Source organism: Bufo bufo, chromosome 7 (assembly GCF_905171765.1).
Source record: "Bufo bufo chromosome 7, aBufBuf1.1, whole genome shotgun sequence".
Taxonomy (NCBI): Eukaryota; Metazoa; Chordata; class Amphibia; order Anura; family Bufonidae; genus Bufo; species Bufo bufo.
In genome coordinates this window covers 157,590,465-157,608,720 of record NC_053395.1, presented here as the reverse complement: position 1 = coordinate 157,608,720, position 18,256 = coordinate 157,590,465, and the positions used below count along the sequence as shown (strand labels likewise).

Below are 18,256 nucleotides of genomic sequence, written 5' to 3'. Positions count from 1 at the left end.
AATTTTCCTGTCAGACTGTTCAGCCATGATGGTATTGTAGGCAGGATCACATCATATCCATGTATTGTAGAACAGTATAGTGTTTAGTGAGCCTCCGGCCCCTCAACCCTAGACAGCTGTGCAAGTGAAGGTAACAAGTCCTGCTTAAATACTAGGACAAGTCAACACTATTCAATACCCTTGATCCAGATAATGTCTCCTGACATTTTGGTCTATAATTGACTACTTTCAAGTACCATCCTGTATATATTTTTATATATATATATATATATATATATATATATACATACACACACACATTACAAAATCTATATCCACACTGAGAAAAATAACAGTAAGTTAAATTGAAAATTATACAAATCTGTATTCCTTTGCACTTCAAATGAGTAGATAATTCAATAACAATCTTCAAAGTTAAATTTACCTCACCAGTAGATGCCATCTCACAACGCAGCACTGGATCAGCTCCTCTCAAGCGAGGCCAGGAGAACATTGGTGCCTGTTTAAAGAGAGTGATCATGAGTATGAACAGAGAATAGTATTGCCTTTAAATGTACCCCTCTTAGATGCTCACCTTGATGCCAACATAATCTGCAGGGATGATGGGGCTCTCTAATGTAGGGAGAGGACTCTCATCAATTTTTTCTCCAATCATGACTTTGGTAGCCACATCGATAAAGTCAACTCCCAAAGTCTTGGACACAAATGGGAAGGAGCGGGAGGCTCTCAGGTTGCATTCAATCACCTAATTGGTAAGAAATCATCAATGTTACCAGATAGACATGTAGTATATACATTTACAATGGTAATAGTAAAGGTTTATATGAGTGATAGGTGTTCTTAGAAAGCTGTCAAACCATTGACCTTTTGAATATAGTACAGGTGGGTCAACATGTATTGGATATAATGATTCTATGATTTGTTTCTGCCAAAGAAATATAATCAAAGAAATATAATTGCTTAGGAGCTGTACACAACAACCTTTATGGCTGTCATCTGGAATATCCAACCAATTTCACACAAAATGATACTTATGCTTCATAAAAACTACCACAACCATTTGAGTCTGCAATTTCGGTGCTCAGTCCTTGCACTTTCCTGTGTAATAAATGTACTTTCCAAAATAAAATGTATCCTTTGTCTAGTGCTGGAGTATGAATTAAAGTCAGCCGTTTACTATCCATTCCAAAGCACTAATGGAACCTACTAACAATGTTGAAATTGAACGCACTTTAAAATGTTATAGTGACTTTTTGGAAACAAAAGCGGTTTTGAAATCAAATACGCACATTGTCTGCTATATTCTATTTTCCTGTTCAGACCAGTGCAGAGAATTATCTGTGTGTTGGCAACAAACAGGCAGGAAAAAAAATTGGCATCTGTCTATATAGTCCATGGTTAACAAGAGGCAACAAACTCTTAAGATGCCCATATACCTATAGCTGTTGACTGAATGCTGCTTCAGCTGACGACTATCTCTCCCAACTCCTCCATACACACACATACTTGGTCCAGTGTGTTTTCAGTGGGGTAAGAGGAGAAAGACTCTGCCAGGAACCTCTATAGGCAGTTTATCTCAATGAAGATAAAGGTACTTATAGATTCAAAGTGCCTTATGCTTTTTATCCTCCAACATCTTCTTCAGGGGAGAGTCAGTAGGTCCCCACAACAGATTGTTGGCTGAGACCATCAAAAACAACAGGATCAGCTAGTCATGGTCACTAATACTCCTCACACATCCTTCATGTTAGTACACCCAGCTCCCATCTCACACAACACCGAAACTGCCTGTTTTATTCAGTGCAGATGCTGCTGTGATAACAGGATTTCATTGCTTAGCAAGACTCCTCTACAGGCACACAAACAAATTGGGGGAAATTTACCATGAAGGTAATAACTGAAGTCAATGGGGACCACTTAACAAAGACTGCAATTTTACTCCAGTCTTTGATATCCCCTGCTCTCCTGGAGGATGCACTTAATTTATTATGAGGTACAGGTCAGGACTCATCATAAATTAGGCACATTCTCTGGGAGCACATGCACCTAGATTGAAATCTACTGCAGCCCATAAATGCTAGTGAATTTGTTAGGGCTAATGGCCCCATTTCCACCATACCCTCACCCTGTCCCTGCCACTCCCCAGTGGCGAGTACAGCGTAAAAATGGAGCATAATAAATGACTCCCAGTGGTTCTTGAGACTGAATCAACATACTTTGCTCCAAATTTATCAAACAACGCACATTGACTGGTGAATCTTTAAACCTTGCACTTATCTAGAAATACTGCTCTGACTTCTTAAAAAAAAGAAAATCATGAATATAGTTAGACATGCCCACTTTCCCACCTACTTTTCAAAGCTGGAGTGAGAGAAATTTGCTAACTTTTTGTGCAAGTGACCCCCCAAAGCAACTTTTACAATCCAGAATTCTGGAATTCAGGGTATGATAAATTTCCCTCAATGTAATTTCATTTATGGGTAACATAATCAAGTTCTAAAATGTATCTACTGTATGTCTAACCTTCAGCAAGGTGGAAGTAAAGTGCTGCAGTAATCAAGTTTCTCCCTACTCTGCCCCATTTTAAAATTAACAGAGTATTCAGCATAAAAATGAAGCTAGCAAATCAAAGAGTGCACGTGTACTGTAGTTTAAGTGTAGTTTAAGCAATTGAATTTACACACTGCATATCCTAAGACAGTGTTCCTCAACTCCAGTCCTTACGGCCCACCTGTCGGTCATGTTTTCAGGATTTCCTTAGTATTCAGCAGGTGATGGAATTAGTGTCAATGCATCAGGGCTTACCACAGGCTTTCATCCTGAGGGACATTCTCAAATCATGACCGACAGGTGGGCCCTGAGGACTGGAGTTGAGGAACACTGTCCTAAGAGACTTTTTGATGGATCACTGGAGATACTCTGCTGGGAGGTTATTTTCCCTGCATCACTAGCCCAGGAAAAATAAGCAGTTAAGAGCAGTTTCTCCAATATCAGACGATCAGAGGGGCTGAAAGCAGCAAGACCACCAATGATCAGTTTGTATGCATGGCACCTGTTTTTCGCACAGCATCACAACACTGGTGTGTTTGTATGTACATGCTTTTTTTAATACAGTGCCACTTTAAACACAACCGTTTACAGAAAACAAACAAGCACCTATAGGATTCTGATCTATATCTAACACCAACGCACATAGTGACAGTTGACACGTTCCCTTTGTGACAGCACCCTGGTATTATTGTATTATACAGTCTGGTAGGGGCTCATTTCTTATGAATGCCTTGTCAAGTTCCTCACAGAATGGTGATTGACAGATCAATAGTGTAGTGATGGAGCACAGAGAAGCTGGAATTATGTAGGCAGCCCACATAAAGCTGTCTGCAGATACAGGAGGAGGAAGCCACACGGAACTAGACTGCTTTGTAAATGGAGATTATCCCACAAGACTTTCAGAAATCACTAGTGAATGTTTTAGAACCTGAATATTACTTGGCTATCTAGTCTTATTAAATGAGCACAGTGTTTGAAAAATGAGTATTGTAATCATTCTAAATAAATGATGTCTGACTAACTGTGAAGATTGGTCCAGGATTATGAATCTAATATTTATTGAATCATCCCAGAAGGTGGGATAAAAAAAAGAAAAAAAAGTTCCATGCCAGCTAGAATTTGATTGACAGCTATTTTCCTTCCTCAGCTGCAAAAAAGGAAAAAATAACGCCTATAATATTACATTTGTCTATAAATGTACCATACTGCAAAATGATTTGCCCCCTTACAGATGTCCCCTATTCCTGTATATTTATCACGCTTGTTGTCCTTGTCACTGGTTTCTATATAGTAAAAAAAAAATATTGACAGTGGCATATTTCATGGTATGTTTCACAGCATTTTTTGTTTTTTAAAGTCTTAAAGGGGTTGTCTCGATTCAGCAAATGCCACTTATCGTGTAGACAAAGTTAATACAAGGCATTTACTAATGTTTTGTGATTCTCCATATTGCCTCCTTTGCTGGCTTCATTAATTCTGCATTCAGCTTTCTGTTCTTCTGATCCATCAGAAGAACAGAAAAATGAAAAATAAGGGTAGGTTCACCTCTGCAGCAGCGGATCCGGCAGGCTGTTCTGGCAGGCTGTTCTGGCAGAAAGCACCCTGCCGGATTTCTACAGTTCACAGCCTTATGCCCATTGACTATAATGGGGTCCAGCGGTGATCAGCCGTTCTCCAACATAAATGACAGGTTTGGACTGGACAAGAATCGTTGGCCAGTTTTTGTCTGGCCAGCAGCAGGCATTTGTGTTGGACAAATTTGTGTTTTTTGAGCATCAGTTATGATGGGTTTGCATCAGTTTGTGTCACTTCTGTCAGAGATCAGTTATTTTTGGCAGGAGTAAAAGTCCTGCAAGAAGTACATCTCCTGATCATAACTGATGCTCAAAAGAAGACAGATCAGTTATATTTCATTTTTCTGTTCTTCCGACAGATCAGAAGATTGGAGAGCTAAATGCAGATGTGAACCTAGCCTACTCAATTGCTTCCTCTGTAGCTTTAATTTTGTTCACACTACAATCATGATGATGGATCAGTTATCAAATGGATAGAAACTATTCCTAAAAGATCTCATTGGCTTATGTCTGGTGCTTTTGACAGTAAAACGCACTGGCACCCAATATGGAAAAATGCTGACATTTTTCCATATTCCTGTGATTACACAGACGACCAGATATAGGAAGTTTTCACCTTTAACATCAGCAAGCTGCCCACGTCCTGGACAAAAGATACCCCCACACAATTATCATCAACCATCAACTCTGATTCATGTGTGCAGATGATGATCATACATGAATATTGATGTTACAGTGGTTTCCTCTTTGGAAACTGACCTAAGCTGAGCATCTATGCATGTTCTTCTGGAGTATTTTGTGAGTTCTTACTGCACACTGAAGGTCCCCATACCATTAGGCTATTGCCAGCTAACCGACCATTTTTGGCGGAACTGGCTGACAGTCTAATGTGATGTTGGGGACATAAGGCCTTGAATTATAATGCCTGAGGTGTCACTCTTGGGAGAATTTACCACCGTTTTAGGTATCAATTAGAAAATGTTTGATATTGTTTCTTTTTGTAGAGTGTCTTTTGGTCATGACAAATATTTTGCACCATGGTATAGTTGACCCCACCTACTTGTGTTGCCCCGCCTTCTGTTAATTTGGACCTGCCTACAAAATGGGCTACTTTTAGTTGTTTTTTTTCCAGGGCCACTTTAAGTTCCCAGTCCGCCCTTGATTATATTAAATGTGGCTGGATGGAAGTGATCCTGGTCATGCCCAATCAGCTTAATTTAATAATTAAATGTGGCCAGAGGGTTGATTGTACAGAAACAGTACGAGCAGGTACACACAGTGCGACCTCCATGAGCTGCTGAAACCTTGCATACAGTCAATGGCTGCACAATTTTTTGGGTGATGCCTCAGTTTTACCAACAAAATGTCACAGTCATTGGCCACTCCATGTGGGTGAGATTTTGACTGTACGTAGATTGCAACGTGTATACCTACCCTTTATATTTCCATATAAGTGATTATTCCTTAAATGGGCTTTGGTCCTAAAACTAACTTTTGAAGTTCGACCACCCATTATATCACTGTATGTATGACTTCATGGACTCACCAGAACATCATTTCCTTTGACAAGGAACTGAACATTGAAGGGTCCAGAAATGGCAAAAGCAGTTGCAATTTTCTTGGTTGCAATTTTCACCTGCAAATGACAGAAAAGAGATAAGTATTCAAGTACAATCAGTACCGAGAGAGATATTTTGATGTAATTCAGACACATAGCTCCAGTAAGCCCTATACATTTGATTTTAATAACCAGGTTGATTGAGGTATAAATTCATCTTCTTTAAGGCTCCTGCAGAAGGTGATATTACAGCTCAGTTTTGTAAAGAATTGCAATAACTCTTCTGTAGAGATGCAAGGAGCCTTACTGTTCTTCCATATTCCTCCAATTTTGTACAGAGGCATACAAAGGTTTTCTTTACAGGATTACAAATTCAATGGAACAATGGTATACTCCATCGTATACCCCATATATATGGAGCTATTCTTACCTAGAAGAAGAAAATAGCTCCATACATACATCACTCAAAAGAAATTTACAGTAGCAAGGGACTATGCCATCTTCTGCTCACAACTCTATATATCACTAGTGATGAGCGGGAGGTGCCATATTAAATTTTGCGATATTTCGCGAATATTCGATTTAATATTCGTCAAAATCGAATATTCGTCATTATTCTATTTATCGTGAATAATATACGATTTAATTATTTGCGTATTGCGTTTTTTTCTTTTTTTTCTTTTTTTTTAACTGTATAAGACAACTTTCCTTTTGGTTGGCTATGGCTAATATGTGTATTTTACGAATATTCGCTATATTGCTACATATTCTTGTTTTAGAGTATTGGTAATATTCTAAAAAACAAAGTTATAGCAATATAGCGAATATTCGTAAAATACACATATAGACTGCAATTTAGCTAATATAGTGCTATAATCTTTTTTTTATAGTCTAATTTGTTTTGTCTCTTCTGAACTTCAGATTTGGAAAAAATTTACACTATTAAAAAAAATACTATAGCACTATTATCTAAATTGAAGTCTATATGTGTATTTTGTGAATATTCGCTATATTTCTATATATTCTTATCTTAGAATATGACGAATATTCTAAAAAACTAAGTTATAGCAATATAGCGAATATGACGAATATTCTAAAAAACTAAGTTATAGCAATATAGCGAATATATTCGTTATTTAGAATATTCGTCTTTTTTTTTTCAATGTGTACTGTTATTCCACTTTGGCATACTCTTCCCAGAAAAGCGTCCCCGTCACCATGGGAACGCCTGTGGGTTAGAATATACCATCGGATCTGAGTTTTCACGATCTCAGGGAGAACTCAGATCCGATGGTATTTTCTAACCCACAGGCGTTCCCATGGTGACGGGGACGCTTGCCGGGGAGGAGTATGCGAACAACTGTACAGATTGGAAAAAAAAAGTGAATATTCTAAATAATGAATATATTCACTATATTGCTATATATTCGTTTTTTAGAATATTTGTCATGATTCCTTCCTGCTTAAGTTGCTTTTGGGCCAATGACTCATTGACCCACAAGAAAGAGGCAGGGAGGAATAATGTTTTCAGATGTTAAAAAATACCGAATATTTGATATAGCGAATATATAGTACTATATTCGTAACATTCGTGAAGTTGCGATATTCGCGATTAATATTCGCTATTCGAATATTCGCGCTCAACACTATATATCACACTATATATTAATAATGTTACAAAAGAATGAACAACTCATCTACTTATTTGTGTTGGGTTGTAGCCTCAACTATATCCTAGAACTGTGGTTAGATTTTTCCTAGTTGGTACTGGAACTAGTGTAAACTTTGGAGACAGCTTTTCATAGACACTAAAATGCAATGTTCTAGGATAGTTAGTTTACTATCAGATTACTTTAGGTCATGTCTACATTTTGCACACATGTTGTGGGTATAATGAGGTTTGTGCCACTGTTTTTTGGAGCCATTATATTTTTGTTTTTTGTTTTTTGTTTTTTTACTGTAGCCTTAAAGTATCTGGTGTGAAGACCTGTACCTGCAAGCTCTGTACAGACACTGAACTGTAGGGAGAGCCCCCGGGATAATAATGGACGGACGATACGTGGCACCAGAGGTCCTGGCCTCGGTGGAGTAAGAACCGGATCATTGCGGTTACAGCGGCAAATGCAGCGTGTCCGGGCCGGTTCTTACTGGGAACAGGTAAAGAGCAGGGTGGGTGCCTGTTCCCCACGGCCAGCCCAGGTTTTTGGTGGAGCTGGGCCTTTAAAGAATCCAGCCTGCTGAAGCACGGTGTGGTGTGTCTTGCTGGGCTGGAGATTTTGACAGACAGAGGCAGTGCTGGTCAAGGAGAGACAGGGCGCAGCACAAACTGAAGGATAGCCCTGGGACCTGTGGTGCTACTAGCCGAAGGGGCTCTGGCCTGAGGGAGACAAAGGCAGGTAGCCTAGAAGCCTGCAGGACCGGTGTGGTCTGTCCAGAAACAAGGTGACGCAAACCTGCTGTTTATTTGCTATGGAAGGAGTTTTGTTCTATGCACTATGTGGATATGCACCTGTGTGGTCTGCACATTGCCTGTTATGCCTTGGGTGTGAATAAAGTCACGGTGTATCACAAAGACTGTCTGTGATTGCCTCAATACTGCCGCCGCTACCGTAGCCTACCACGAGCACATCCTCACAGAACAAACAGTATTGTTGATTGAAGGTCAGGAGTTTGCATACTTATAAATGTGGATGTGAAAAATGGAGATGTGTCTGTATGGAATTCCTCTAAGTACCACAGTTTTTTTCCAAAATATTTACTGATGGGGTATTTGACTTCCTATAAAGTTGGTCCCCGAGTGTGCCTGAGATAGGGAAATTATCTAATGTGAGCCCCATTGGGGACAGACTCGTGGAGGGAATCATATTTACCTGATCTCTATCATTGGGTTCTGGCTCCTTTGCTTCTCCGGCTCTCCTTCAACACGGGTTTCCCCATGAGAACGTCCATTTTGACGCGGGTCATGTGGCCCCTACAGCTAATCACTGGCTGAAGTGGTAATGTGTCACTGGGTTACATGGCACATGGGTGACACCTGCAATGCTGTGGAGACTGCAGAAAAGGTCCCCAGGGATGAACAACCCCTTTAAGGGAGTGATGACAATCTCAGAACTGTGGAATATGTTAAAGGGGTTTTCCAGGATTTTCATTGGATAGGTCATTAGTATCTGATTTGCAGGGGTCCAACTCCCTGGACCTCCGACTATCAGCTATTTGAGAAGGCCTTCTCGCAGCTCACCAAGCACAGCGCCGTACCTTGTATAGCGGCTGTGCTTGTTATTGCAGCCCAGCTCAATTCACTTCTATGGTGCTGAGCTGCGTCTAGGCCACGTGACTAATAAACATGATGTCACATGGCCTAGACTAAGCTGTGAGAAGGCCACGGCACTACAGCGAGCGCTGCTGCCTTCTCAAGCAGTTGGACCCCCCCACTAATCAGATACTGATGACCTATCCAGAGGATAGGCCAAGCTAAAAAAAAAACTGGAAAACCCCTTTAATGCTATATATGCAAAATATGCTTCAAAAAGATTTACACTACAATGTTGCTGTCGATACAATATAAATGTATAAATTTGATCATTTTTTGGAACTTAATCTCCAAAATGATCATAATTCCTGATGGTAACTGTAATTTATATTGGCACGATTGTGTGTGTCTTACATTTTTAAAAGGCTAGTTTACAAGTGCCAAGTACTTCTGTCATGGGTAAAGTCCAGAACATCTGTTAAAGTCAGTATACATCTGTTGGTTGCCCCTGTACATAATTGAAATGTCATTATTCCAGCCTTCAATCTGTGTGGCTACGGGAAGTTAAATAAACTGTGACTGTTAAATGAAAGCAGAGTAATATTGTCTTCTGCTGACCACAACATGGGGTAGATGACAGCAAACCATGAATGTGGGAAAGTCATTGTGTTGTACAGAGTTTAGTTGATGCTCAGTGAATGCATCAACTTGGGAGAATAAAGCCTCAAAGATTAACATTAAAGGGGTTTTCCAACTTTTTTTTTATACTGATGACCTATCCTGAGGATAGGTCATCAGTATCTGATCGGTGGGGGTCCGACAACCGGGACCCCCGCGGATCAGCTAAATAAGGAAGCTGCAGGGCTCACCGGATCTCCAGTGTGTTTTAGCATTCAACTGAATGTGGCTAAGTGCGATACCAAGCACAGCCGCTATACAATGTACGGCACCAGGAGCATAGCTATAGGGGATGCAGAGGTAGCAGTCGCTACCGGGCCCAAGAGCCTGTGGGGGCCCAAAGACACTTGTGGTGCATAAGAAGACACCAGTATTATAGAAAGTGCATGCTGGTCAAGAATTTGGCATGGGGGAGAGGTGCAGTTTAAATTTTTGCATTAGGCAGCATGAAGGCTATGTGCTTCCCTGCCCCTGACCACAAAGCCCTGAGGGAAGGGGGGTCCAAGATAAATTCTTGCACCAGGGCCCATGAGCCTTTAGCTATGCCCCTGTACAGCGCTGTGCTTGGTGAGCAGAAAGAAGGCAGCAGTGCTCACAGGAGCGCCACTGCTTTCTTAAAACAGCTGATCACTGGGGGTCCCGGGAGTCAGACCCCCACCGATCAAATACTGATGACCTATACTGAGGATTTCTACATAAAAACATAGTAAAAAAGGTAAATGTGGAGTATGGTTAATAAATTATAAAACTGTGGAGTCCGAGGATATAGGGAAGCAAACAAATGATTGTTCATCTTATAAGTATCATGCTGAGCTTCAAAGACTATTAATACCTTTAGGAATTTTTGATGATTGTATATTACTTATTTTAGGCTAAGAATCATTTTTTTCAGTTGATCTTTATTAAAAATGTTAAGCCATTTTAGAGATACAACGGTTAAAAATCAGTCTGTTTGCAAGCTGTCACAGTCTGTTTTCTTCTAATCCAGTCATCTGATGGCTCATGTGTAGCTCTCATCTCGGATCTCCTAACAGCTCATAATAGCGCAATTCTTATCAAACTGATAAGAATATGGCTCTAAAACTGGGACCCTAAAATTAAAGAGAGTGCACAGCGTGCTGTCCATTCACTTCTATGGGAGTTCCTCTATTCCTAAGAGTGAATGGTGAGCGCACCACGCAAGCTCAAACACATTTCCATTCATCAATATGGTAGTGCCAGAAATAGCAAGCCGACACTTGGCTATTTTCATCACTCCTATAAAAGCAAATGGAGGGTGGCCATGCTTGCACGTTGACCCTACTTCACTCTAGGTTCCCTGTTCTAGAGATAGGTGCAAGTCCCATAGGTGGGACATGCACCTATCTGACATTGTTGGCATATTTTAGTGATACGCCACCAATGTGTTAGATGGGTTAACCCTTTTAAAGAGTGAGGCTGGTGGGGCACCAGACTTTGGGCACCAAGAGAGGTTCTCTTACCCCCAGGTGCATTGTACAAATCTTTTCTACATAAAAACAGAGGTATGTGTCCACTACTATGTAGTCTATTGAGTCCATGAGGATCTAAACATCATGACATATTGTGACTTAGTTAGCTTTTTTTTATCACAAGTCAATAAATGTCACCTCACCTTCTCAAGCGCCCCCTGGCTGATTGACTGTGTGGGAATCATAAGGGTAGCATCCCCTGAATGAACTCCGGCATCCTCCACATGTTCTGAAATAGCATGGCAAATGACCTATACAAATGAAAATAATACAAATTAAAACCTGCCTCTTGGTTCATTATACACACCCTTGTGCGCAGTTGTCCAAATGGAAATCCAGAAGCTGCATTTTATCTCTCAGTCTACTTTCCCTAATGAGGCTTTCAAAACTGTAAGGAGCTGTGTAATTACAAAACTGAAAATGTAGCAGTGCCATTTGGATAAATATCAGGAAACGATGCCTGGCTAGAGGTTAGCGAGCCGAAATGATAGAGCTCTTGACTGCATGAACAATATTAACATGAGTCAGCTGATATATTGCAAAGTCCTCCATGTTCCAACTTCTAATACCAGCAAAAGTAAAAACCACAGTTATGTTAAACACGTGGCAAGAGAATTTCAGATCACAAGAAGAAAAGTATTTTATTCCTTCATTACAAAGACATTGTCAGGAATCTCAACATGTCTGTTGTCTCATATTCATGCCAAGTCTGCGTGTATGAAATGCAAATCATAGGAGGTCAACTTGAATTGCATAGTTATTGTAAGGAATACTGGACATGGCCGTCTGTCGAGAGTCAGAATTTATTTTATGGCAATTAATTCTCCCCCAAAAAGTATTACCGTACTATGTAATGAATAAAGCATTTTATCTGAAGTATTATTAGTGTTTTATGTAAATTACTTTTTCCTCTCTGGTAGCGCCCCCTGCTGTTCATCCTTCCACTGTAAATCCAATAGTAGACTAAAATGCTCAGTACCTTTCCTGCTCCTTTTTCCTCCCTCAGTGCCATCACGGTGATCTCATAGTGAAGCAGGGGCAGGGGAAGATTGGCCATAGACCTTACCGGGAAATTTCCCGGTGGGCTGATGCCCAGGGAGCCACCTGGCTCCCCCTCATGACTGACCAGTGGAAGTTTACGGGGATGTTATTTTGTGATACTGGCAGTCTTTTGTGATGGAGTGTGGTATTTGGCTCTGTTGGGGTGGTATAATGTGCCACAATATGCTACTGCTGGCTCTGCCTTCCATTACTTTGGACCAAACTACAAAACTGGGCCACTTTTAGTAGTTTTTCCAGGGCCACTTTAAATTCCCAGTCCACCCCTGAGCAGGGAAAGTGGCTGAGATAACCATTATTTAATTTTCCATACTTCTAAATTCATAGAAGCATATAGGTATATTTCTCTCTAGAAAGTGGAGACGGAAATTGTGGGGACATTACATACCATATTTCTCTGGGGCTATATGTGCACATATATCCATGTGCAGTGTGAGTCCGCAGGGGAAGCATAGTTGTGGTGTTAGAGAGGATAGGAGTAGTGGCAGTGGCTACGAGGGTGGTGGTAGTTCTCATAGTGACTATCCATTACCCCAGACTAAACATACAATAAGTGGAGGGGTGCAACCCTTCTTTCCCTTGGGGACCACCCTGGATCTTGGGACCTCCTGCCTGGTAGTGGCCAAGGTGGCCTTCATTGTGAATGGCTAGTGGAATGCAAGATAGTAGGGTAGGTACATAACCGGAGGATGGTGGAGTTGATGATCAGGCTGGCTTGACTATAACAAGTCTCTTTACTTGAAGATGAAGGGTGGCACAATGCAAATATAAGTAGTAAGCAAAGTTAACTATTTTACTTGGCTGGCGTTTCCCAAAAGGGTGTGCATAGGGGGTAGGCAGTATGCTAATCCCCTGTAAGCCTTTCTTGATATACTGTGCAATTCTCTCAATTGACCAAAAGCCTGCAAGTCCATGTTTAATGTACAATGCCTTGAAAAAGTAATCATACCCCTTTAACTTGTCCACATATTTTGCATGTCACACTTTAATAAGATACATTTAAGCTTGTGGGTGTAATGAGAAAAAATTGGGAAAATTTCAAGGGGTATGAATACTTTTTCAAGGTACTGTATATTCAGTGCCCAACTGTGGGGTGCAGTCCTAGAATGGATGGCCAATCCATCTCAGTAGTGTGGCGGGCACCAGAAGCAATTAACCCTAAACACAGGAAGTAAAGTCCAAAGTGGGCTTACTTGTCAGAAGCCACTACACACATCTTCACTTTGGCCTGCTCACCAAAAGACTCAATAACCAGGGAAGAAGGACCTGTCTACCACCCAACAACTATAACTGAGGCTGCCAGTTAACTATTTCCTTCCCATATATAGCTTTTGTGGCTTGCAAAGTGCATAATAAAACCACATGAATCATTTGCACCACTAAAAGTGCATAGTTAGCATACATTAGCAATGAACCATACTTTTAGAACATTAATTCTTTAGCAGTGAACCTTTATGGGAAGAAGGAGTTAATAAGAGCTACTAGAAACGTGTTATAGGAGATGCATGTGATTGATGAGCTGCTGCCCACCTACAAAAAATGGAAGAAAGCACTCCAATTATACTCGTATGAGTAAAAAAAAAAAAATACCATACCATTATATTATATTATATTAATAATTATTATTAAACTGAGAGGGCACATGTAATTATCTAACTTTATAACAGATTTTGCTGCAATTCGCAATTTGATGTTTGTCTGCTTTAACCCGATGTCAACTCCGTGATCAAATCTTTGGCATTGACTATGAGAGATAAAAAGGGATCTCCTGAACTCTGATTAAATTCAGATTACTATTGATCACTGTGTGAAATGTTTCACTGATCCTTTTTTGACACACAGCCCCATTTCTGTAAATGATTGAGCTATCATAGCTGATGTCCCTGTGCAGTCCCTAGGACATCCATGTATGATGCTAAAAGAGGTGAAGTGAGCCAGGCGCAAATTTCTCATTAGACTAGCACTGTGTATTCCAGAACTGCTCTTTCTATTATAAAGGGCGACAGGAAGTGGCCAGGGTCAGGCATTTTGTTGACTATGGCAATTAATTAAAGAAGTTGTCTCACCTCAGACATTGGGACCCATGCCTATCTTTAGAATGGAGCCCGCACAGGAGGGCACACACCCTCCATTCATTCCTATGGGAACGCCGAAAATAGCCAAGCGCTGGCTCGGCTATTTCTGTCAACCCCATAGAAGTGAATGGAGCGGTGGCCACGCTTGCAAAGTGCAATGAGACTGCCGAAAACAGCCAAACGCGTGCTCCCATAGGGATGAATGGAGGGCAGCCACTTGCGCCCTTCTTCACTTTGCGGGCTCCATTCTAAAGATAGGTGCAAGACCCAGAGGTGGGACCCACACCTATCAGATATTGGGGGCATATCCTAGCGATATGCCTCCAATGTCTGAGGTTAGACAACCACTTTAACAGCAGCACTAATCCTCATCCCTCAGAATACTAACTTGCAGGTAAAAAAAAATATATAAGACATTGGAAAAAAAGTTTTCATGAGGCAACTACACCCACATAAACATAACCACTTACACGGCCTTCTTTGGCAACGGCATCCATCTCCACTTCTCGTGCTCCTTGAATGAACTTGGTGATCACCACTGGGTGCTCCTGTAAAGAGAATATTAAAATCAAGTTTCATCTTCAGCATGGTGCAGAAAATATAGTTAAACTCGATATAAAATATAAGACAATATAAAGCTCTTGCTAAAAACACTAAATAGATTAGCAAGACTTTCCCAGGGAGAGCTGCCATCTTCTTTCTCAGACTGTTGATCTTGTCAATCTCCTGTAGCTAAGAGCTTGCATCACTCACTGTAAGTCTATCTCAGATCAAACCTTCTCCCACATAAATTCTTCTCTTCCTTCTAACCACCTTGAGAGTGTTTAAAGACACTTTCATCTTCTGAGTTAAAACTTCACAGGATGTTCTTTAAATACATAAAACTCCATAGTCATGCCACAGAGAGGCGTAATATGAAGACAAGGAACATTAACCTAAGAGCTGGCAAGATGTGAACATTTGGCTGCCAGTTGATTATGAATTATATAAAACAGTTTTTGTCATGGATATATCAGTCACACATCCTGTGCATTTCAAGATACCATCTAGTAACATACTGTATTCATTATAATATTATTATATTAGGGTAAATTTTATATATATATATATATATATATATATATATATATATATATATATATAGAAAAAGAAAGTCCAGCGGGAGCACCAACCAGGAAATGGGTGCAGGGTCCAACGTAGGGCAACGGCAATACCCGATAATAGGGAGACGAAAAAAGTGGGACTGCACTCCGGAATAGTGGTAAAGAGAAGGATTTTATTCACCCATAATATGGCAAACTTGCAACATTTCGGCTCACAAGAGCCTTCCATCGCAAGTTTGCCATATTATGGGTGAATAAAATCCTTCACTTTACCACTATTCCGGAGTGCAGTCCCACTTTTTTCGTCTCTATATATATATATATATATATATATATATATATATATATATACATAACAACCTCAATGATGAGAAAAAAAAAGTGCAGATTATCCTAATGTGCTATCATAAGCCCAAAATCCCAATATTCCACTGTTACCACTAAATCCTTTGAGCTATAATCCTGACCTAAATAAGATCATAACATGCAAATATACAGCATTTAAAAGGCCTAGCAAAGAATGGACTCTAGTTTTAATCCTTTATACCCATTCAAGACATGCTTAATACCATACAAAATTTTATTGTGAAGATACTCTCAGCGATAAGCAATTCTCCTAGGGGAGAATATCTCGGTAGTACAGCTTTCAATGACCCATGCCACAGATAGAAAACCTCTTCATACACCTCCATATGAAATTGAAGACATACATAGGCACAGTAAAGCACCCATAGATCCCTATGAGCAACAAATCATGGCCCTTATACTATAATATGGTTGAGAACTTGATATGAACTCACCTGTGAGACTCTGGTGGCTTCTGCTAGGAAGCTCTTCAGTTCTTCATCTCCATATACCACATTCATTGCTGAACCACTACATACAAGAGGAATATATATTAGAAAGGGTTTTACTAGATCAGTGATCTTACCTAGCATTTGACTATTTGGCTTTACCTGAGCACATAGGAAGGACGCAGTAAGCATGGGTAGCCAACAGTCTTTGTGAACTGCAGAGCATCATCCTATCAGGGAAAATAATAAAATTATGAATAATAGAGTCAGGTATTGGTTCTTATCGGGGTGTAGCTATAGGGGGTGCAGAGGTAGCAGTCACTACCGGGCCCAGGAGCCTGAGGGGACCCAAAGATCACCAGTATTATAGAAAGTGCATGCTGGTCAAATTACACCTCTGGCTGGAGGGAAGGGGTTAGGTCAAGAATTTGCCATGGGTGGGGTGCAGTTTCAATTTTAGCCTCAGGCAGCATGAAGGCCTTGTGCTTTCTGCCCCTGGCCACAAAGCACTGAGGGAAGGGGGGCCCAAGCTGAACTCCTGCACTAGGGCTCATGAGCCCTTAGATACACCCCTAGTTCCTATGAAACCTTATATGTAGCCAGACAGTACATAATATTAGAAAACTTGGTGTTACCAGAGTGTTAACTGCTTTCCATGGCGCTTGGGCAATCTTAAGCTCGTCCAGGACAGCAGAGAATATGGAACGGTCTTCAGCCCTATCAATCTGCAGCGGGCTGGTGCCCATGATCTTCACTCCGTTCTTGTGTAGCGGCACCGCCAAATTGTTGGGGATCTGCCCTCCCACTGAGATGATGCAGCCATCACATTGCTAGGGATAAATAAAATAAGCATGCGTCATTATAACCTCTTGATTTTTTTTCTTGATATATACACGATAGAAAGTACAAATATGTATGCAATGTTGGAGAATAATTATATTATATTCCAGTCTTGGGAGACACAGCGCAGGCACAAGATAACAGGTCTCGGCGCTTGCTCAGTTTGAGTCCTGAGAAACAAGCTCCGAAAATCAAAAGATAAGCACAGGTAGGTGAATACCGGTCACAGCACTATGAGAGCAGCAGCACTAGATGACTAGTCCTGTCAATCAAGGCCAAGGGGGAGGGGCTGAAGGGGGTGTGGCAAACTGGTGCTCCGAGGACTCTAGCCAGCCTCCCCCAGTGTCCCAGTAAGGTAATTTGCATATAAATAAAAATGCAGTTCTCAGTACTGGAACCGCAGAGAGTCATAATAAGCTTATTGTTTTTATCAGCATAATCAACCCTACAAGGCTGTATCCCAGGTTTAATAGGGTTAATCATGCTGACAGATGATCTTTAAGGCTCAATACGTCTCATAAGACCAACACACTTATCTCCTGCTGCTTGTGAGGCGGTGTTATGAAATATAACATATGGTAATTAAGATTGTCTATGTTTTTATTATAACTTGTCCAATATACAGTGAGTTGTAGCTGTGCTGGGTTGGTCAGTGTAGCACTAGTGAGTTTGCCACTTGTGATATATTATCTTTGGCTCTACACAAGTTCTCAGAAAAACCTACTGAGTTCTATTATCGTAGCTCTGTAAGTTATCATGATTCTCAACTGAAACATTTAGTAAATGGCAATTTCCACTGCTGCGTGATGTTATTTTAAATTTAAAGAGGACATGTTGCCGCTCCTGACATGCTGGTTTTAGTAAATCATTTTACAGTTCATGAAATAACAAGACTGGATCATCTTTTCTTAGAACTCTGTGTTGTTCCTATTCCTCTGTTATTCCTTCTGAGAAATTATAAATCGACAACTGGGTGTTGCTATTTAATGTGGTCAGCAGAACCAGACTGTGTCCCTACACAAGATATAGAAGAATAGTCCAGCAATCTCCAGATTTAATGGAAAGTGGAAAAAATTGCTTTATTAGTGCAAAGATCATATGCTGTCTTCACATGAATATTTAATGAATTACATATCAAAGGTGCATATACAGTATATATGTGCGTCTCAGTCCACCAGGAACTAAATCTCAAGAGCTGCTAAGGTGTGTAGAGAAGTGCTTCCCAGCAATTACATGTGAAGGCCTGTGCATGTGGCAAGCTGCACATACAGTACAGACCAAAAGT

General features: G+C 40.6%; 1 protein-coding gene across 1 annotated transcript in view; it reads right to left on the bottom strand.

Moving 5' to 3' along the window:
- CPS1 (carbamoyl-phosphate synthase 1) overlaps positions 1 to 18,256 on the bottom strand; it is a 98,906-nt gene that overhangs the window by 13,467 nt on the left and 67,183 nt on the right. The window contains exons 26-33 of the mRNA XM_040439685.1: positions 16,767 to 16,961; positions 16,294 to 16,361; positions 16,138 to 16,213; positions 14,705 to 14,782; positions 11,244 to 11,351; positions 5,671 to 5,760; positions 575 to 745; positions 425 to 499 (exon numbers count right to left, since the gene is read on the bottom strand). Coding sequence (XP_040295619.1) covers positions 425 to 499; positions 575 to 745; positions 5,671 to 5,760; positions 11,244 to 11,351; positions 14,705 to 14,782; positions 16,138 to 16,213; positions 16,294 to 16,361; positions 16,767 to 16,961 — 861 coding nt within the window. The remainder of the gene's footprint in view (positions 1 to 424; positions 500 to 574; positions 746 to 5,670; positions 5,761 to 11,243; positions 11,352 to 14,704; positions 14,783 to 16,137; positions 16,214 to 16,293; positions 16,362 to 16,766; positions 16,962 to 18,256) is intronic.